Source organism: Onychostoma macrolepis, chromosome 10, assembly GCF_012432095.1.
Source record: "Onychostoma macrolepis isolate SWU-2019 chromosome 10, ASM1243209v1, whole genome shotgun sequence".
Lineage (NCBI taxonomy): Eukaryota > Metazoa > Chordata > Actinopteri > Cypriniformes > Cyprinidae > Onychostoma > Onychostoma macrolepis.
Window position 1 is genome coordinate 25,535,311 of NC_081164.1, and position 23,021 is coordinate 25,558,331.

The 23,021-nt window shown below is 34.6% G+C and overlaps 1 protein-coding gene across 3 annotated transcripts in view; it reads left to right on the forward strand.

Annotated features, from left to right (window-relative positions):
* The window catches only part of arvcfa (ARVCF delta catenin family member a), a 30,102-nt gene that overhangs the window by 6,328 nt on the left and 753 nt on the right, over positions 1-23,021 (forward strand). The window contains exons 4-17 of one of the 3 annotated variants that reach the window (XM_058788340.1): positions 1,882-2,250; positions 5,438-5,864; positions 9,026-9,209; positions 10,098-10,215; positions 11,021-11,189; positions 12,768-12,785; positions 12,941-13,009; positions 15,807-15,934; positions 20,534-20,684; positions 20,764-20,956; positions 21,534-21,645; positions 21,754-21,841; positions 22,066-22,142; positions 22,915-23,018. In XM_058788340.1, coding sequence (XP_058644323.1) covers positions 1,882-2,250; positions 5,438-5,864; positions 9,026-9,209; positions 10,098-10,215; positions 11,021-11,189; positions 12,768-12,785; positions 12,941-13,009; positions 15,807-15,934; positions 20,534-20,684; positions 20,764-20,956; positions 21,534-21,645; positions 21,754-21,841; positions 22,066-22,142; positions 22,915-23,007 — 2,196 coding nt within the window. In that variant the 3' untranslated portion in view covers positions 23,008-23,018. The remainder of the gene's footprint in view (positions 1-1,881; positions 2,251-5,437; positions 5,865-9,025; positions 9,210-10,097; positions 10,216-11,020; positions 11,190-12,767; positions 12,786-12,940; positions 13,010-15,806; positions 15,935-20,533; positions 20,685-20,763; positions 20,957-21,533; positions 21,646-21,753; positions 21,842-22,065; positions 22,143-22,914; positions 23,019-23,021) is intronic. The other 2 variants (XM_058788341.1, XM_058788343.1) reach the window with 2 other exon arrangements.

Genomic DNA, 23,021 nt, shown 5'->3' on the forward strand with positions numbered 1-23,021 from the left:
TGAGAAAACTCAAAAATTTGCTGAAGCTGGTTGCCTTAAAATTTGAAGTTTGCTCAACTTTTTTTAAATTTTTTTTTTTTTTTTACAGTGTAGATATTCTTGAAGCAAGATGCATTTACTTACTTGATTTAAGATATTAAGTGTCGTTTTCTAAAATAAAAAAGATCAAAATTTTGTTAGTTTTTCCTTAAAACAAGCAAAAATATCTTCCAAAGGTGTAAGAAAAATAATCTTAATTCAAAGGCTGAACAAGATTACACTCTTCACAGCGATGCCATAGAAGAACCATTTTTGGTTCCATTCAGTCAAAGGTTCTTTAAAGAACCATCTCTTTCTTACTTTATAGAATCTGAAGAACCTTCTTTCGCCACAAAGAAGCTTTTGTGAAACAGATGTTAAAGGTTCTTTATGGAACCATTTAGACAAAAAGGTTCTTCTATGGCATCGTGAAACACCTTTATTTTTAAGAGTGTACTTTTCTTGCCCCGTTGGCAGATATTTTTGCTTGTTTTAAGGAAAAACTAACAAAAGTTTTATATTTTTTACAGAAAACAAGACAAAATATCTTAAGTCGTTTTACTTGGACAGTAAATTCATCTTGATTCAAGAATTTTTAGATATTTACTCTAGAAAACAAGACAAAAATATTAAGTAAGAGAGTCATTGTTTTGCAGTGTGAAGTGGTAAAGGGTTAAATTTAATTCAGTCAATTTCATCAAAACTGCCCTGCATTTATACAGCTCAGTAGGGCACAAATTAAATCAGATTTTATAGAGATTTTATTCTCAGGTGAGAAAATATCATCTTTATTCACGCTGTGAATGTGTTCAGATTGATGTGTTATTATTAATCTGGCGCTTTGAGACGCCTCTTTATGCTTCATTTGGAAACAGCTGGTCATTTACGAGACTATTTGGTCTATAAAATAAGAAATCTTGCATAAAAATAAGTTTATGCTTAAAACTGTCAGTGCAGTAAGAGAAACAAACTTAATTCAAAGGGAAAATAAGAAAAATAAATAAGAATATTTTCTGGCCCCATTGACAGTTATTTTTATTGTATGACTAATGATTCATTGTACATTTTTTCTTCTGATAAAAAGTAGGTTTTAATGATTAATTTTGATGATCTTTCAGAAAACAAGACTTAATGTGTTAAAATAATCATTTACTTTTCAAGTAAATTTATATTTATTTAAGAATTTTTAAATATTTGTAAGAGGGTTATTATAGTTAACTAAAATTAAAACCATACAAATTTTACTTTACATTAAATAAACTTTAACAGAAATAAAATAAAATAAAATAAAAACTTAAATTTATTTTATTTCAGCTTGTTGCCAAGGTCTCATTTTCATTATGTTTAACCTGATGTACTAAAATAATTAATAAAATAAGTATATTAAATAAAATAAAAAACAAAATATATAGACAAAACTTAAACTAATAAATATGACAAAAGCACACAACAAAATTACTAAAACTTGAACTGAAATTAACATGAAAGGAGGAAATATATAAATAAAATCGTTCAAAATATTAACCAAAATTATTTTAACCAAATTATTTCAGCAAGTTGCCAAGGCAACATTTCTCATTTTCATTTAGCTTGTCATTCATTTTATTAAGTTGTTCATTAAACTGCACTAAACTAACTAAAACTGAAATAAAAATTAATAAAACTATATAGACATATACAGTTTTTTTTTTTTTAAATATAAAATTAATTATTAAAAAAAATGTAATTAAATGAATTAAAAAATTATAATATGATCTTAACAATACTAAAATAACACTTGATTTGTAATGGGGAAAAAAAGTAAAAAAAAAAAAAGTGAATGATTCCTCAAATCATGTTTATATTTTTTATTTTTCTCTGTAGGAAGCTTCATCTGAAGGGTTGGAAGAATCCCAGACTCTGGATGTTGAGTGTCTGGATCGAGCGCCGCCTCCCGATTCCTCTGGCGAGAAGGACGATACACACACGGTTCGACCTCCTCACCCTGACCCCAGCGTGACCTCTGACCCTCCCAACGAGATTCCCACGGATCAGCCGCCTCTGTACAGCACGCTGAACGCTCAGGCCGTCACGCTCCTGCACGGATTACCCTTCTTTCCCACCCGGACCTTCTTACCGGAGAACTGCTACACTCTGCCGCTGCACCGCGACGGTTTCACCCGCGGCGCTTCCAGACCGGAGCCGGATCACATGAGGCCCGCGCTGGACCTCACCACCCACGCGTATTTACAGGTAAAGCTGGGCGAGATGACCTAACATCAAAACCTCCATTAACTGAACACTTTACCTTGATTACGGTTATTGAACGATTTTTTATTTTATTTTATTTTTCTCATTTTAATTTAGTTTTTATTTGATGTACTAAAATAACTAAAACTGAAATGAAAATTACTAAGAACTATATAGACATATTTAAAAACAATAAAAAGTAATAAAAGTCACAAAATCTGTGACCTATGACCTAAAATCAAAACCTTAATTAATTGAAAACTTTACCGTGATTACGATTATTGAACGATTTTTAATTTTATTTAATATTATTTAATTTTATTTTTCTCATTTTAATTTAGTTTCACTAAATTTATTTCTCATTTTAATTGAGTTTTTACTTGATGTACTAAAATAACTAAAACTGAAATATAAATTAATAAGAACTATATAGACATATTTAAAAACAATAAAGAAATAAAAGTCACAAAATCTGTGACCTATGACCTAAAATCAAAACCTCAATTAATTTTAACACTTTACCTTGATTACGATTATTGAACGATTTTTAATTTAATTTAATTTAGTTTTATTTTATTTTATTTTTCTCATTTTAATTTAGTTTCACTAAATTTATTTCTCATTTTAATTTAGTTTTTACTTGATGTACTAAAATAACTAAAACTGAAATAAAAAAATATTTTATTTTATTTTATTATTTTTTTTATTTATTTTTTTTGCTCTCATAGTTCAATAAAGGTTTGTACTGTAAATATAACTATTAAGGTGGGATATTTTTTATAATGAAAGAGGGCATATGTTTTTAGTTGTTTTTATAGCAATATCTGGCAACACTGCATCAGCACTTAAACTGACGATAATCAAAAATAAAGAAAAATCACGGACAGGTTATTGCTGACAGGATAGCACATTCGGCAAGGGAAACGCAAAAAATATCATGATATTATCTGTCAGAAACGTTATCAACACTGTCAAAAACAATAGCATTTAACACTAGTGCACAGATCTGTAGAAAAAGTAGGTTACTGAATGAAAAGAAATATGCAAACACCAACCTTGAAGAAGTCTATGCTATTTCATTCAGTAGCCTATAGTTGTTACATTTTCACACAAGTCATGCTAAAAACATTCATAGGTGCACTAGACAAAGTTATCATCTATATAGCAATGATTATTAATAAAAACTATAAAAGTAATATTTATTGTTGCATGATTAATAAACAACTGATCAAATTATCCACCCCTTGCATTTGATTCAATAAATATGGTATAATTTAACAGTTTTCATCTCTCCAAAACAAAGAAAACATCATTCACAAACATCTACATCTGTCTCTTAAAGTTCATTTTTAAGAATTGAAGAATTTACTGTATAATAGTAAGATAATAAGTCTTGTTTTCTGTAAAAAAAAAAAAATTAATTAAAAAAAAACAAGCAAAAATATCTGCCAATGGGGCAAGAAAAATCACCTTGTTTAGCCTTTGAATACATTTTTTTTCTTGCCCCATTGGCAGATTTTTAAGGAAAAACTAACAAAATGTTGATAATATTTTTTTTAGATAACAAGACTTAATATCTTTAACTTGTCAAGTAAATGCATCTTGATGCAAGAATGTTTAGATGGTTTAGATGACCTCAAATGGTTCAGGTCATACTTAGAAGGGAGAGGTTATCTAAGTGGACGTCCATGACATGTGGAGTCCCACAAGGCTCAGTTCTTGCACCGCTCTTGTTTAGCCTGTATATGCTCCCACTAAGTCAAATAATAAGAAAGAACCAAATTGCCTATCACAGCTATGCTGATGATACGCAGATTTACCTAGCCTTATCTCCAAATGACTATAGCCCCATTGACTCCCTCTGCCAATGCATTGATGAAATTAACAGTTGGATGTGTCAGAACTTTCTTCAGTTAAATAAGGAGAAAACTGAAGTCATTGTATTTGGAAACAAATATGAAGTTTTCAAGGTGAATGCATACCTTGACTCTAGGGTCAAACAACTAAAAATCAGGTCAAAAATCTTGGGGTGTTTCTGGAGACAGAGCTTAGCTTCAGTAGTCATGTCAAAGCAGTAACTAAATCAGCATACTATCATCTCAAAAACATTGCAAGAATTAGATGTTTTGTTTCCAGTCAAGACTTGGAGAAACTGGTTCATGCCTTTATCACCAGCAGGGCGGATTACTGTAATGGTCTCCTTCCAAAGAAGATCATTAGACAGCTGCAGCTCATCCAGAACGCTGCTGCCAGGATTCTGACTAGAACCAGAAAATCTGAGCATATCACACCAGTCCTCAGGTCCTTACACTGGCTTCCAGTTACATTTAGGATTGATTTTAAAGTACTTTTACTCGTTTATAAATCTCTAAATGGCCTAGGACCTAAATACATTGGAGATATGCTCACTGAATATAAACCTAACAGACCGCTCAGATCATTAGGATCGAGTCAGTTAGAAATACCAAGGGTCACACAAAACAAGGGGAGTCTGCTTTTAGCTATTATGCCGCCCGCAGTTGGAACCAGCTTCCAGAAGAGATCAGATGTGCTAAAACATTAGCCACTTTTAAATCCAGACTCAAAACTCATCTGTTTAGCTGTGCATTTGTTGAATGAGCACTGTGCTACGTCCGAACTGATTGCACTATGTATAATAATTTTCTATTCTTAAATGTTTTAAATTCTTTTTAAATAAATTTTAAAATCACTTTGTTTTTATTGTTGTGATTATTATTATTTTTAATGACTATTTCACTTCCTTTTATGTAAAGCACTTTGAATTACCACTGTGTATGAAATGTGCTATATAAATAAACTTGCCTTGCCTAGATATTTATACTAGAAAACAAGTCAAAAATACTAAGTAAGAAAAACTTTTGGTAACACTTTAGAGCAGGGAAAACTTATTCACTTATTTCTATTAACTACGACTTTTCCCTCAATAAATTCTTAATTTGCTGCTTATTAATAGTTAGTAAGGTAGTTGTTAAGTTTAGGTATTGGGCAGGATCAGGGATGTAGAATAAGGCATTAATAATAAATTACTACTAATAAATGACAAATTTTATAGTAATATGCATGCTAATAAGAAACTAGTTAAGAGACCCTAAAATAAAGTGTTACCAAGCATTTTTTGCAGTGAGGTTCTAAATTTCACTTTCGATTCCTTTTTCGATTAATGGTCCAGCCCTGTTTCCAGGACCTGTACCGTGCGCAGACGCTCATCCCGCAGAAGCGCGCCAGCATGGTGAGCCTCGACACCATCCGCAAGGATCCTCGCTGGCGGGATCCGAACCTCCGGGAGGTCATCTCCATGCTGAGCCACCCCATGGACCCGGTGAAGTCCAACGCCGCGGCGTATCTGCAGCACCTCTGCTACGAGAACGACACGGTCAAGCAAGACGTCAGGCAGCTGCGAGGAATCCCCGTCCTGGTGGGGCTCCTGGATCATCCCAAAGCCGAGGTCCATCGCAAGGCCTGCGGCGCGCTGAGGAACATCTCCTTCGGCCGAGACAACTTTAACAAGGTGGCCATCAAGAACTCGGACGGCATTCCTGCACTGCTGAGGCTCCTGAGGAGATCCAACGACGCGGAAGTCCGAGAGCTCGTCACAGGTTTATCTACATTCCTGCTTTCGACCTAAAAAGTGAAAGAAATTACGGTAACATTTTATTTTAAAGTTTGGGCTGGGCGATATGGCCTAAAATAAAAACCTAATTAATTTTATTTTTATTAATTTTTTTGCCCTCATAGTGCAATAAAGGTATATATGTATATATATATATATATATATATATGTATATATATATTATTTATAAATTAATATACATTTATAAATATTTATATTTAAAATATAAAAATATTTTATATATATTTTATTTTTATTTTTAATATTTTTTATTTTTATATATATATATATATATATATATATTAGTGCTGTCAAGCGATTAATCACGATTAACCACTTTCAAAATAAAAGTTTTTGTTTGCATAATATGTGTGTTTTCTGTGTAAATTTATTATGTATATATAAATACACACACATACAGTATATATTTAAAAATATTTACATGTATTTACATGTCTATATTTATATTCATTTAATTCATAATATAAATAAATATATTTAATATATAAAAATAACATATTTTTCTGAAATATATACATGCATGTGTGTGTTTATATATACATTAAAAATATACACTGTACACATACATATATTATGTAAACAAAACTTTTATTTTGGATGTGATTAATCGCGATTAATCATTTGACAGCACTAATATATATATATATTATATATATATTTTGCACTCATAGTTCATTAAAGGTTTGGACTATAAATATAGCTACTCAACTATTAAAGGTATGATTTGTTTGTTTTTTTTTTAATGAAAGAGTGCATTTCTTATTTTTGTGATTTTGAAATAATTGAAGGAAACAAACTATTTATGGTTATTTGTTGAATATTTTGAACAATTGAAATCAAAGATTGAAATTAAGATGTCTTACTGTATGAAAAAAGTCACATTTGAGTTTAATTGTAAAAAGCAAGTTCCCTAAAAAAATAGAAAATAACTGTAACAAAGTAAATGAATATTGTGTCAAAAGTAGAAAACAAAACACATTTTAAATACTGTCATGTGAAAAGTAGAAAATAACTTGTATCTATTGTAAACAAATGTTTTAATAAAATAATGAATGTAAATAGAAGACTAAGAGATTAAGAGAAAGAGCAGCATCTCAGTGATCTTGTCCTGTCACTCTATGCATATTTACGCAAGGGTCTTATTGGAAAGTATTAATGGGGTTAAAAAAAACGAAATAACCGTCATGGGAAAATTACGTCCGTTAGAGATTCTGAATTTCGGTGTCGATTTCTTTTCAATTAATCATCCAGTCCTATTTAAAGTGCCCTTGTTACACATGTTACATGTACTTACTATTATAATTAATTATGCTTAATTACATGTACCTTACGCCAAACCCTAACCATATAGTAAGTGCATTTAGTTAATTAATATTACTCAGTACTTAAATGTATAATTACACTGTAACAAGGACACCTTAAAATAAAGCGTAACCAAATTTACTACTATTATTCATTAAGGATGCATTAAATTGATCTAAAGTGACAGTAAAGACATTTGTAAGGTTAAAAGATTCCATTTAAGATTCCAAGCAGGGTTATTATGGTTAACTAAAACTGTAACTGAAACTAAAGCTATAAAAACATTTGAAAAAAATAAATAAATAAATGAAATGAAATAAAACTTAAACTTGTTTTATTTCAGCTAGTTGACAAGGCATCATTTTACTTGATGTACTAAAATAATTAAAACTGAAATAAAAAGGAATAAAAACTATATAGACATAATTCAAAACTAATAAAAGTCACAAAATGCACAGTAAAATTATTAAAGCTTTAACTAATATTAAAACGGAAAATATAAAAATGAAATCTAATTCAAAATTAACTAAAAGTACAATTGTATCTCAGTGATATTAAGATATAACACTGATTTCAATTAACGGTTCTGGTTCTTTAATGATTCTTATATTATTTCGATAAGTTATACTATATGTTTTTTGTTTTTGTTTTTGTATGTTTTTTTAAATACATTTTTATTACTACTTTTATTCATCAAAGGATGCATTAAATTGATCTAAAGTGACAGTAAAGACATTTATAATGTTACAAAAGATTCCATTTCAGATTCCAAGCAGGGTTATTATAGTTAACTAAAACTGTAACTAAAACTAAAACCATAAAAACATTTTTGTTACTTAAACTAAAATAAGTGTTAACTGAAATAAAGTAAAATATAAAAAACTTAAACTTATTTTATTTTAGCTTGTTGACAAGGCAACATTTCTCATTTTTTGTTTAGTTTAACTTGATGTACTTAAGTAACTAAAACTAAAACTGAAAGAAAAAAATACTAAAAATAGACGTTTTAAAACAATAAAAATGACTAAATCTAGTGCTGTCAAACCATCCAAAATAAAAGTTTTTGTTTGCATAATGCTGTATATGTGTGTGTTCTGTGTATATTTATTATGTATATATAAATACACACACATACAGTATGTATTTTGAAAATATTTACATGTATTTATATTTAATTTACATTTAATTTATATTTATATTCATATAATTCATAATATAAATAAATATATTTAATATATAAATAAAAAAATTTCTGAAATATATACATGCATGTGTGTGTATTTATATATACATAATAAATATACACAGTACACACACATATATTATGTGAACAAAAACTTTTATTTTGGATGCGATTAATCGCGATTATTCATTTGACAGCACTAACAAAAACACAACAAAGTTACTAAAACTTTAAGTAAAATGAAAACAACATTTTTAAATCAAATCTAATACTAAATAATAACAAAAACTATAATAGTATCTCAGTGATACTAATTAAATAACACCGATTCCAGGGAATGATTTCATTGGAACGATGGAAGAAATTAATACTTTTATTCACCACGGCTGCATTAAATTGCTCAAAAGTGCCATTAAAGACATTTATAATGTTACAAAAGATTTCTATTTCAAATAAATGCTGTTCTTTTGAACTTTCTGTTCATCTGTGAATCCTGAAAAATAAAATGTATCACGGTTTTCAACATTGCTAATAATCAGAAACGTTTGATCCTCATCCCAAATCCAGCCTGGGAATGAAATCATTCTTAATTCTGGTGAAGCTGAACCTAGTCTCCTGATGAGTCCTCCTGTGTTTCTCAGGAACGCTGTGGAATCTCTCCTCCCATGAGCCTCTGAAGATGATCGTCATCAACCACGGCCTGCAGACGCTGACCGACGAGATCATTATCCCTCACTCGGGTTTGAGAGGAGACCCGAACGACCCGGCCCGACCCGGAGACCCAGAGTGGAACACGGTCTTCAAGAACACTTCAGGATGCCTGAGGTTCACTTTTCTCTGAATGCGCTGCAGCCACCAAACCGGCTCAAATCAAGCTCTTTAACCCTCTCATTAAACAGTCATACATTAATATTTTTTTCAACTAAAACCATATTGAATCTGATCAGCAACTTTTCATTAAAGGGATAGTTCACCCAAAAATGATAATTCTGATTAATTACACAAAAATTCAAAGTTTTAAATGTTGCCATGCTATTACTAATTATTTGTTTTTCAATATTGAGGCAAAGTTTTATTTGAATATATCATTGTATGACATTTATAAGAACGTATAATCTCAGTATTAACCCTATTGGAATGAATTGAAGTTTAATTAAAGTCATGATCCAAATTTATGAAACCTAGATACAACAAAACAACATAAATATTACTCTAAATAAAACTAAATAAATTCATTTTACTTGCATAAACTTTCTTTCAGATGAAAAAAGTGATAAATTTTTCATATAGCACTGGTTTATCAATAGACTTACATACTGTATTTATGTTCATTAACAAAATTCAGTCCCAAAAGTGCATGAGATATAGAGAAAAGGTTAAATATGTTACCGAAGTTTTTGACTGTAATATAACTTCATAGATAATTTTACAAAATGTTTTTGACACTAATGGTGCTCCATACATATTTGGGTCAAAAACGACCCGATGCTTATATCTCTTAAAACATCATTGTAAAAAATTTGAAAAAAAATAGATGATGTGTATTTTTAGGGTCTTAACACATTTGTAAAGTGTCATTCCGTCACTAAATTCTCTGTATTTAAAAAAAAAAAAAAACACCTGAATACGGTCTGAGGGTTGAGCGGTTTCTCGTTGCTCTGATGCTGATCCGTCAGACTGCCGCAGGATTATTTTGCGCTCGTGTGTTTGCAGGAACGTGAGTTCAGACGGAGCCGAAGCTCGACAGAGACTGCGCGAGTGTGACGGGCTCGTGGACGCTCTGCTGCACGCGCTCTATTCAGCTGTCACCAAGAGGGACATAAATAACAAAGTAAGAATTTAAATAGAAATCCAGGCCACGGCACACCTGCACATAAGCTGATCACCTCACATTTCACCCCGAAAACAAGGGAAAAAACTAATAATATTTCACTTAAAATGAAACCTGATTTTTCGTATTTTAACTATTATTATTATTATTATTATTTTATCATTTCATTTAATGTAATAAAAAGAATAATTTATTATTACAGTATTTAATAAATTAATTAATAATAATTAATAATAATTTATTTATTTTTATTCATGGCATAATAAACAACAAAAACGACAAAAAACATTCTAAAATAATAAATAAAAATAATAATATTACTATTACTATTACTATTACTATTATTATTACTATTTACTTTTTATTCCAGTTGAGTTTAATTTAATAATAATAACAATTTATAAACTAAACTTTAAACAAAACTAAATAAGAAGAAGAAAAGAAGAATTATCATGATTATTATTATTATTATTATTAACTAAAGCAAAATATTTATTATTATTATTATTATTATTATTATTATTATTATTATTAATAATAATAATATATAATTTTATTTAATATAAAATAATGGTTATTATTATTATTATTATTATTATTTACTTTTTAATTCCAGTTTAGTTTACTTTAATAATAATAATAATTTATAAACTAAACTTTAAACAAAACTAATAATAATAATAATAATCATTAGTTTTTATGTCTCTCCTGCAGTGTGTTTGAATCATATGTGTGCATTTCTTCTGGTTTTAAAGGCTTGCTCTCAGTCTTACACCTGAGTTTCTTGTGTGTTTTTTTTCTGCAGTCGGTGGAGAACTGCGTCTGTATCTTGCGTAATCTGTCGTATCACGTGCACAAAGAGGTCCCTGGAGCTGAGAAATTCCACATCCAAGCAGGCAATCACAGCACGAAATCAGGGGGTCACCATAAGAAGAAGGACGAGCCGGACTGTTTTGGAGGACGAACGACCAAAGGTCAGACATTTACTGAAACATTATCATAACAGCACTCACAAATACATCATTACAGAAGCAAAGTAGTACACTTTCACCTCGGTTCAGAATGCTTTTATGACGCCAGATTAATGTAAGCACAGCCCACTGTGGACACCCTTGTAATTCGCTTCAAACGTTTCAAATTTTATGAATGATTATTTTAGGTTCAAGTGTGTGTCAGGATTTGGAAACAAGCAGAGTACGGCTGTTTCTAAAGCATGCAGCGCCGTCTGCTGTTCAAAACTAAGCTCAGAATCGACTCCAGAAAGAATCGTCATACATTCGGAAAATCTCAGAATCGATGCTGAATCATTTCGCAATGCAATAATTTATTTTCCCAGCCCTACCATTCAGAAGTCTCTTCTGCTCACCAAGGCTGCATTTATTTGATCAAAAATACATAAAAAATTGTGAAATATTTTTGCAATTAAAAATAGCTGTTTTCTGTATGAATATCGGTTAAACTGTAATTTATTTCTGTGATCAAAGCTGAATTTTCAGCATCATTACTCCAGTCTTCAGTGTCACATGATCCTTCAGAAATCATAATAATATGCTGATTTGCTGCTCAAGAAACATTTCTGATTATTATTATTATGTTGAAAACAGTTGTGCTGCCCAATATTTTTGTGGAAACGGTGATACATTTTATTGTTTAGGATTCACAGATGAATACAAAGTTCAAAAGAACAGCATTTATTTGAAATAGAAACCTTTTTGAACATTATAAATGTCTTTACTGTCACTTTTGATCAGTTTAAATGCATCCTTGATGAATAAAAGTATTCATTTCTAATTTTTTCAAAAGTATATCTCACTGACCCCACTCACATGGACAATATCCAGCTTGAACAGTGTTTATGTAACATGCAGGTTATTTTAGTATCATATATCAATGCTATTATATTTTTTATTAAAATTTTGAATTTGTTTTTATTTATATATTTTCAGGTTTCATGTTAATTTCAGTTAAAGTTTTAGTAATTTTGTTGTTTTTTTGTCATTTTTATTAGTTTTTGTTATTTTTAAATGTCTATATAGTTTTTATTAATTTTATTTAGTATAATTTTATTTAGTTATTTTAGTATTTCAAACTAAACTAAAAGAAAATAAGAAATGTTGCCTTTGCAGCTAGCTGAAATAAAATAAAATGTAAAAAACTTTAACTTATTTTAATTAGGAATTAATAATTTCATAAGTCAAGGATGCATTAAATTGATCAAAGGTGACAGTAAAAACATTTATAATTTCACAAAAGATTTCTATTTCAAATAAAAAAATATTTAGAAAATTATTATTATATTTTTAAAATACATTTTATTTCAAGTAACACAAATTATTTAATCGTTTTGGTTAACTATAACAACCCTGATAACACCACATTGTTTTGTTTGTTTCTATTAGTGCACATTAAATTATGACAGTAAATGAAACACAGCCTGCAGTCATGATTTGAAATTCCCAGGTCTCACTTTAATAGCTGCAGTTTTTAATGCGTGTCTGATGAGTGTGTGTGTGTGTGTGTTTTGTGTTTCATGGCTTCACTGGTTTCTGCAGAAGAATGGTTCCATCAGTGTAAGTGTTTTAATTCAGCTTCCCACGCACCACCCACCGGCGTCCCACACACACACACACACACACTCACTCACACACACACACACACACACACACACACACACACACACACACACACACACACACACACTGATGTGTGTGCTGGTTCTCCTCAGGCAAGCGTCATGGAGCCGGAGAGAAGAAGAGCGGCGGTGTGGATCTTTCCAGGAGTCTGCCGATGAAAGGTTGGAGTGTGTTTGTTTTTGGCCTCGTTTCATTTGAAATCTGTGTCTGAAACCTGAGAAACACTGCAGGCACAACAGAGACAGGGCTGCGATTTTAATATTTACACCCTGCCTGCTCAGATGCCTCTGTCTGGTCAGTATGCGTCCTGACAGCCGTATCCCACAATTCCACCAAACTAAGCACCCTGACTGTGTTATTTTAGTGTTATAGAATTTATTATTATTATTATGATATAAATTCGTATAATTATAGTTTGTATTAATATTTTAAATGAGCTTTTATTTTGATATTATCAGTTTTTGAAAATAATTTTAGTTTAGTTTCACTGTGCTTTTGTTTTTTGTTTCATATTTTTGCTTGGCTTTTAATTTATTTTTAGTATAGTGATTTAATAATAAATTTAATACATTTTTTTTTTTTTGTAAATTTTAGTACTCAATTTTTTTAAATATATTATTTAATGTCATCTCTATTTTACTTTCGGAAAATGATTTTTAATACTTTGAGTAGCCTTATTTTATTTCAGTTATTTGCCAAGGCAACATTTCAAATTTTTAAGTTTACGTTTTGTATTTAATATTTATATTTTATGTCAGGTTTACATCAGTTATGGACATTTCTTTTTAATTCTTTGTTTTAGTCATTTTAACACAGTTAGTTCCCAAGGTAACATTTCTAATTTATAAGTTTATCATCTAATATTTATATTTTACATCAGCTTTATTTCTATTACGAAAAAAGAGTTTTAATACTTTCAGTTACCTTCAGTTACTGCAGTTCAGTGATTGGTGTAATAATAACAACTGACGTCTATGATTGACAGAAGTGAATATATTCATAAATGCCCAGGCATTGTATTAATAACACACAATCTCTCTAACGCTGATCTGAATCGGTTGTAGATGAGCAGGCGAGACTCTGTTTTACACACAGCCACTGTCTCCATTTGCATGTGTATAGTAAATATATGAAAATGCATGAATTATTTAAAACAACACTTGCTGTAAACAGAAGAAGAACTGTTTCTTCCTTTATTTTTGCTTGTTATTTCCTCATCCTCACTTGTGGAGCAGCAGCAGATCAGGAGGTGTGTGTGTGTGTGTGATGCTGCAGGTGATGTTGATGATGCTGGAGTGTGTGGACAGCTTTGGTTTCTGTTGATGTGTCTGATGTCGGCTGACAGTGAAGCGCCGGACGAAGCATTACAGTGATAATCATAATGAACATGTGGCACTGAATCTGGTGGAGCTGTGAAAGAGCGGATCACTGTGTGCTTAAACACGAGACGATTGTAATTCATGTAACTGGGTCACTAAGTCTGAGAATGACTATATCAGCAAAGCTTACTGTGCTTTTACCCACATACATCACAAAAACATGTCCAATTCACACCAAAATCATGCTGGAAAATATAAAAAAATGAATGAGAACGAGATCTTCCCACATTATAGTCAAGCAAATTGTGATGTGTTATTTAAAATGTATCTATACATTTTAAAATCATTTATACATGATGTTAGTATTTGTAGTACTGCATTTAATTTGATCTGAATTTTTTTTACATGAATGCAGTAAAAATTATAGTAGCAGAGTAATGAAAGTCTAATGAGAATCATTATTGGGGATAATTACAATAAAAAATGTATAAAAATATTAAAACAAATGCATTACAGTAATAAGAAATTGGGTGGAAAAGGGGGCTTAATTATTATAAAAAATATGCTGTCAATGAAAACAAAAATTAAAAATCATCTTCATTCTTGATTTTTGGAGTGAAATATGAGTTTTCTTGTGAATCATGTAGTCTCTTGAGAATCATCACTGATGATTATTAAAAAAATAATTAATTAAAAATTAATAGCAATGTATTATTGTAATAAGTGCTTAGGGTAAATGTGTTTAATTGTTATAAAGAATAATGCAATGCAATACAAAACAAAAAAAATGTTTTTAATTTTCTGCAATATGTAATTATTTTGTCTTATGATTTTCCATTTTAAAGGTGGGTTTCATGGATAATTAGTAATAAGAAAATAAAAATAAAAGTAATAAGAACTTGGGGAAAATTTCCTTAATTGTTATCAAAAATAACGCAATGCAATGGAGAACAAAAAACTTAACAGTCCTAAAAATAGTCTTCATTAACCTTATGCAGTTTGCTTTTTTCTTATGGTTTTGGAGTGAAATGTGAGTTTTCATGAGTTTAAGATGCAGTGCGTTTCTCAGTATGACCTGCACATGTTTATTTGAGGAGGACGGTCTGATGATCTGCTAGCAGGAGGATCATTAGATGTGTGTTTGACTCACTGATGTGAATGAAGAATTGCTGCAGTAACAGATGGAGATGCTGTTAGTATGAGAGACACGTTCTGAGATATGAAATCCCTAAAGCCTCACGTGATCGTCTCTGCTTTTCAGTCGGGATCAGACTTTCTGAATCTGGTTTGATCAGTTGCAGAATCTTGACTCTTTTGGTTCAGGTGTGACTGTAGATCTGTTATTCAGTGCTGTTTACCAACTCCAGCATCACCAGTACTAGTGCTCGGAGTGATCTGAACAAACCTCTGCATTAAATATTAAACTTCAGTGTGTAGCTCGTCCCGCAGTGCTCAAGAAAACCTCTCAGAACATCAGTAAAAGCCTGTCGACCAGCGCTCACGTGTTCAAAAAATAATGCAGAACTCTAGTTCGGACAGGATTTGGTCTTCACATCACACATTCCCATTTTACATGTATTTTAGATGATTGCATGAAATGTCTCATGCATGATTCATGCTAATGGATCTGTTTCTGCAGGCCTGGAGCTTCTGTACCAGCCGGAGGTGGTCCGACTCTACCTGTCGCTCCTAAAACTGAGCCAGAACCACAACACGCTGGAGGCGGCGGCTGGAGCCCTGCAGAACCTGTCAGCCGGACACTGGGCCGTGAGTCACACCAAACACTGACTGTCTGTGACTGACCATCTGGAACGTACCGTATGTAACTGACCGTCTGCGACTGACCGTCTGTGACTGACCGTCTGTGACTGACTGTCTGTGACTGGCCATTTGGAACTGACCGTCTGTATCTGACTGTCTGCGACTGACCGTATGTAACTGACTGTCTGTGACTGACTGTCTGTGACTGACCATCTGTGACTGACTGTCTGTGACTGACCATTTGGAACTGACCATCTGTATCTGACTGTCTGCGATTGACCATCTGTAACGGACCATCTGTATCTGACTGTCTGCGACTGACCGTATGTAACTGACTGTCCTTGACTGACCATCTGTAACTGACTGTTTGTAACTGACTGTCTGTCACTGGCCATCTGTAACTGACTGTCTGTGACTGACCATCTGGAACTGACCATCTGTATCTGACTGTCTGCGACTGACCATCTGGAACTGACTGTCTGTAACTGACTGTCTGTGACTGACCATCTGGAACTGACCATCTGTATCTGATTGTCTGCGACTGACCGTATGTAACTGACTGTCTGTGACTGACCGTCTGGAACTGACTTTCTGTGACTGACCATTTGGAACTGACCGTCTGTATCTGACTGTCTGCGACTGACCGTATGTAACTGACTGTCTGTGACTGACCGTCTGTAACTGACTTTCTGTGACTGACCATTTGGAACTGACCGTCTGTATCTGACTGTCTGTGATTGACCGTATGTAACTGACTGTCTGTGACTGACCATCTGTGACTGACTGTCTGTGACTGACCATCTGTAACGGACCATCTGTATCTGACTGTCCTTGACTGACCATCTGTAACTGACTGTTTGTAACTGACTGTCTGTCGCTGGCCATCTGTAACTGACTGTCTGCGACTGACCATCTGTAACTGACTGTCTGTGACTGACCATCTGTAACTGACTGTCTGTAACTGACTGTCTGTGACTGACCATCTGGAACTGACCGTCTATCTGATTGTCTGCGACTGACCGTATGTAACTGACTGTCTGTGACTGACCGTCTGTAACTGACTTTCTGTGACTGACCATTTGGAACTGACCGTCTGTGACTGACCATTTGGAACTGACCGTCTGTGACTGACCATCTGGAACTGATTGTCTGTGACTGACCATCTGTGACTGACCATCTGGAACTGACCGTCTGTGACTGACCATCTGTAACTGACCGTCTGTAACTGACTGTCTGTGACTGGCCATCTGGAACTGACCGTCAGTATCTGACTGTCTGCCACTGACCGTATGTAACTGACTGTCTGCGACTGACCATATGTAACTGACCATCTGCGACTGACCGTATGTAACTGACTGTCTGTGACTGGCCATCTGTAACTGACTGTCTGTCACTGGCCATCTGTAACTGACTGTCTGTGACTGACCATCTGGAACTGACCATCTGTATCTGACTGTCTGCGACTGACCATCTGGAACTGACTGTCTGTAACTGACTGTCTGTGACTGACCATCTGGAACTGACCATCTGTATCTGATTGTCTGCGACTGACCGTATGTAACTGACTGTCTGTGACTGACCGTCTGGAACTGACTTTCTGTGACTGACCATTTGGAACTGACCGTCTGTATCTGACTGTCTGCGACTGACCGTATGTAACTGACTGTCTGTGACTGACCGTCTGTAACTGACTTTCTGTGACTGACCATTTGGAACTGACCGTCTGTATCTGACTGTCTGTGATTGACCGTATGTAACTGACTGTCTGTGACTGACCATCTGTGACTGACTGTCTGTGACTGACCATCTGTAACGGACCATCTGTATCTGACTGTCCTTGACTGACCATCTGTAACTGACTGTTTGTAACTGACTGTCTGTCGCTGGCCATCTGTAACTGACTGTCTGCGACTGACCATCTGTAACTGACTGTCTGTGACTGACCATCTGTAACTGACTGTCTGTAACTGACTGTCTGTGACTGACCATCTGGAACTGACCATCTGTATCTGATTGTCTGCGACTGACCGTATGTAACTGACTGTCTGACTGACCATCTGTGACTGACCGTCTGTAACTGACTTTCTGTGACTGACCATTTGGAACTGACCGTCTGTGACTGACCATCTGGAACTGACTGTCTGACTGACCATCTGTGACTGACCATCTGGAACTGATTGTCTGTGACTGACCATCTGTGACTGACCATCTGGAACTGACCGTCTGTGACTGACCATCTGTAACTGACCGTCTGTAACTGACTGTCTGTGACTGGCCATCTGGAACTGACCGTCAGTATCTGACTGTCTGCGACTGACCATATGTAACTGACCATCTGCGACTGACCGTATGTAACTGACTGTCTGTGACTGGCCATCTGTAACTGACTGTCTGTGACTGACCATCTGTAACTGACTGTCTGTGACTGACCATCTGGAACTGACCGTCTATCTGATTGTCTGCGACTGACCGTATGTAACTGACTGTCTGTGACTGACCGTCTGTAACTGACTTTCTGTGACTGACCATTTGGAACTGACCGTCTGTATTTGACTGTCTGCGACTGACCGTATGTAACTGACTGTCTGTGACTGACCGTCTGTAACTGACTTTCTGTGACTGACCATTTGGAACTGACCGTCTGTATTTGACTGTCTGCGATTGACCGTATGTAACTGACTGTCTGTGACTGACCATTTGGAACTGACCGTCTGTATCTGACTGTCTGCGATTGACCATCTGTAACAGACCATCTGTATCTGACTGTCTGCGACTGACCGTATGTAACTGACTGTCCGTGACTGACCATCTGTAACTGACTGTTTGTAACTGACTGTCTGTCACTGGCCATCTGTAACTGACTGTCTGTAACTGACTGTCTGCGACTGACCATCTGGAACTGACTGTCTGTGACTGACCATCTGGAACTGATTGTCTGTGACTGACCATCTGTGACTGACCATCTGGAACTGACCGTCTGTGACTGACCATCTGTAACTGACCGTCTGTAACTGACTGTCTGTGACTGGCCATCTGGAACTGACCGTCAGTATCTGACTGTCTGCCACTGACCGTATGTAACTGACTGTCTGCGACTGACCATATGTAACTGACCATCTGCGACTGACCGTATGTAACTGCCTGTCTGTGACTGACCGTCTGGAACTGACCATCTGTATCTGACTGTCTGTGACTGACCATCTGTGACTGACCATCTGGAACTGACTGTCTGTATCTGACTGTCTGCGACTGACTATCTGTATCTGACTGTCTGCGACTGACCGTATGTAACTGACCGTCTGCGACTGACCATCTGTAACTGACCATCTGTAACTTTCCATCTGTCACTGACCATCTCATGCATGTTGCACACAAAACTAAAACTCTCAATCAGATGACCTGTGATCTGATTGGCTGCTGTTATGCAATGCGTAGGTGTTTATGGATGCAATGCAGAGGTGTTTGCAAGGTACTAGACTGATACAGCGAGCACTTCTGAGGATTGAAAAATCACTGGATTTGACTAAGATAGCAAGATGTTCAGAGTTTTGCTTTGAGGCACTTCATAGCAAGTAAACTAGATCTTCACCAGCAGAACTGTGTGTTCCGATTTGAAGTACTTTTGGATGAAAAGAAATTCTGATCACGAAGTCTATACACATTTTCCACAATATTTTCTGTTTTCTGTACAGTCATACATGGAGACTGAGGTTATTTAAATTATTTAATTATTTAATTATTGTCTGGAATTTTTTAAACAATATTCTGGTATATATATATATATATATATATATATATATATATATATATATATTACAAAATAAACGTATACATTATAAAATGAACATTAACTGAAACATTTTAGCTAGTTTGCAAGGCAACATTTCTCTTTTAATTTAGTTTAGCTTTATGTACTAAAATAACTAAAACTAAAATAAAAATGATTAAAACTATATAGAAATATTTTTAAAACTACTAAAAATTACAAAAATACACAAAACAATTAACTAAAATTCAAATGGAAAATTCATATGAATAAAATATTAATAAAAGGTATAATAGTATCTTGCTGATACTAAAATAACACTGATATATATATATATATATATATATATATACAGTATATATAATATTGGCCTAAATTCAAAATTTAAGTATTTTTATTTGTACAAAATCTTTATGTATTTGAATTGCATATAAAATTCCCATGCATTTGGATTACACAGTTTTAACATTAACATTATTTTTTGAGGAAATCGGACCAGTTTCATTTATCTATGATCTATGAAATATATGCAGCACATTAAGTTTATTAGCATGCTTAACTTAATACTGTGTAGTTTAAATGCATGGAAATTTTATATGCAATTCAAATATATAAATCCTAAATTTAGGCCTAATATTTTTGTAATATTACAGCATTAATGATTTTAGAGAAAACATTTAAAACCAAAACTAAGATGATTTATACTGTGACTGAGTATGTTTTACTCTTCAGAGTAACAAGTGAAAGTATCTGTTCAAAACACAAACTTAAAATTACAATACAGGGCAGTAAAGCATGAATCAAAGCTTCTTAATTAAACTTCCTCTTTGTTTTCTCAGTGGTCCAATTATATCCGAGCAACGGTGCGTAAGGAGAAGGGTCTGCCAGTGCTGGTGGAGCTGCTGCACTCGGATGCGGATAAAGTGGTGCGAGCGATCGCCATCGCGCTCAGAAACCTCGCCATCGACCACAAGAACAAAGATCTCATCGGTAAGCTCCAGAGTAGCAGCTTTACTCTGATGCTCTCCATGTGATGCTGAGGCTGACGGTTTCTCTGCTGCCTGGTCAGGGAGTTACGCCATGAGGGATCTGGTCAGTAACCTGCCCTGCGGCCAGCAGCGACCCGCCAAGAACCTGGAGGGAGACACAGTGGTGGCCGTCCTGAACACTATACTGGAGATCGTCTCTGAGAACCTGGAGAACGCCAGATTCCTCATCCAGGGACAGGGAATCCAGAAACTGGTCTCAATCAACAGAACCAGGTGGCATATCGCACAAAATGCCCTATGCCATAGCAATGTGGAAAAACCCACTCAGAACTTCTTAACAACCCCATAGCAACCACCCAAAACACCATATGCCATAGCAACCTGGTAAAACCCACTCAAAACTCCTTAGCAACCCCATAGCAACCACCCAAAACACCATACGTCATAGCAACCTGGTAAAACCCACTCAGAACTTCTTAACAACCCCATAGCAACCACCCAAAACACCATATGCCATAGCAACCTGGTAAAACCCACTCAAAACTCCTTAGCAACCCCATAGCAACCACCCAAAACACCATATGCCATAGCAACCTGGTAAAACCCACTCAAAACTCCTTAGCAACCCCATAGCAACCACCCAAAACACCATATGCCATAGCAACCTGGTAAAACCCACTCAAAACTCCTTAGCAACCCCATAGCAACCACCCAAAACACCCTATGCTATAGCAGTGTGGTAAAATCCACAAATCTGCTCCCATAGAAACAACCCTAAACAGTAGATGTAAAGCTGTAGTTTTGGTCTGATAAGGATGTTTTCTGTCTTGTTGATCTGTGAACGTGTCAGCCAATCGGTGCGCGAGACCAAAGCTGCGTCACACATCCTGCAGATGGTTTGGGCGTATAAGGATCTGCGACACATGCTGTGTAAGGCCGGCTGGAACAAAACACACTTCAAGGTAACAGCAGTTAAAGACGGACAGATCGATGTGTGTTTCACAGCCATACTTATGAAATAAATTTCAGAAAGCTCTGTGATGATGATGAACATCGATCGTGTCTTTCAGCCAGCCGTCTCTGGACTGGCCAAAAAACAGAGGAACGCCAAGCAAGGGAACGATGACATCACACTGCCCTTAATGGAGAAGAATCAAGGTCACTGATTCCTGCTGCTTGAATGCGGCATATTTATGAGGCTCTTGCATTCATGAGAATGACAGAAGTGCTGTGCCTTCATTGTTATGCAAGCTTTAGTGTTACAATTAGAAGATTATTAGTAATAACTATAACTAATAACTAACTAATTATTAGTTAGAATTAAGCATGTGTGTTTGTTTAATGCACTAATGCCGTGATGTGTGTTGGTGTTTCTGCTGCAGATGGGTACTGCACTGTTGATCAGGCAGAGCGAGCAGCAGACGCTCCGTGTCACATGATTGAACGAGAAACTTTTCAGGTCAATGATCATGTTGTGTTTGGTGTCATTTCTGCTCTCCGGAAACTTTCAGACTCTTCATTCATGTCAAATGTATTCATATTAAAATCAACATAAGTTGACGAAAGTGCTTTAAAATAATCCAAAACCTAAAATGTTAATTGAGATCATCATATAACAGATTAAAAATCTGCATCAGTTTCTCAGCAACGGATGCTCTGCAGTGAATGGGTGCCGTCAGAATGAGAGTCGATAAAAACATCACAATAATCCGCACCACTCCAGTCCATCTTGAGAAGACAAAAGCTGAAACAAATCCAGCATTAAGACGTTTTGGACTCAAATATGAGTCCATAATCTATAATAACGCTTCCTCCAGTGAAAAAGTGTTCTGGTCTGAATCAGGAGAGAAATCAAGCAGCGTTTACAAGCCAAAACAGCTCTAAACAAATATGTGGCTGGATGGATTTTGATGTGAGGGACAACAGAAGATGCACTTGTTCACTGGAGGAAGCGTTATTATGGATTACAGATTCGGATTTTAGTTAAAAACGACTTAATGAAGGATTTGTTTCAGCTTTTGTCTTCTCAAGATGCAAGTGATGCAATGCTACATTTCGCCAAATCTGATGAAGAAACAAACTCTAACCTGAGAGTGAGCACATTTTCATGTTTGTGTGATAAAATGTACTGCATAGTAGGAATGACTCTTTAAAAAAAGAGCTTTAAAAAAAAAAAAAAACATGATGGACAGAGCTGCTTTAATGGCTGCATGATGTTGAATGTGTTTCAGGGTGTGAATGATAAGAGGCATTTCATCAGGACCAGCAGGCCAGCGGTTGGTTTAGTGGAGCGAACGCCACAGCCGCTGGACTCATGGGTCTGATCCGGCTCACGGTA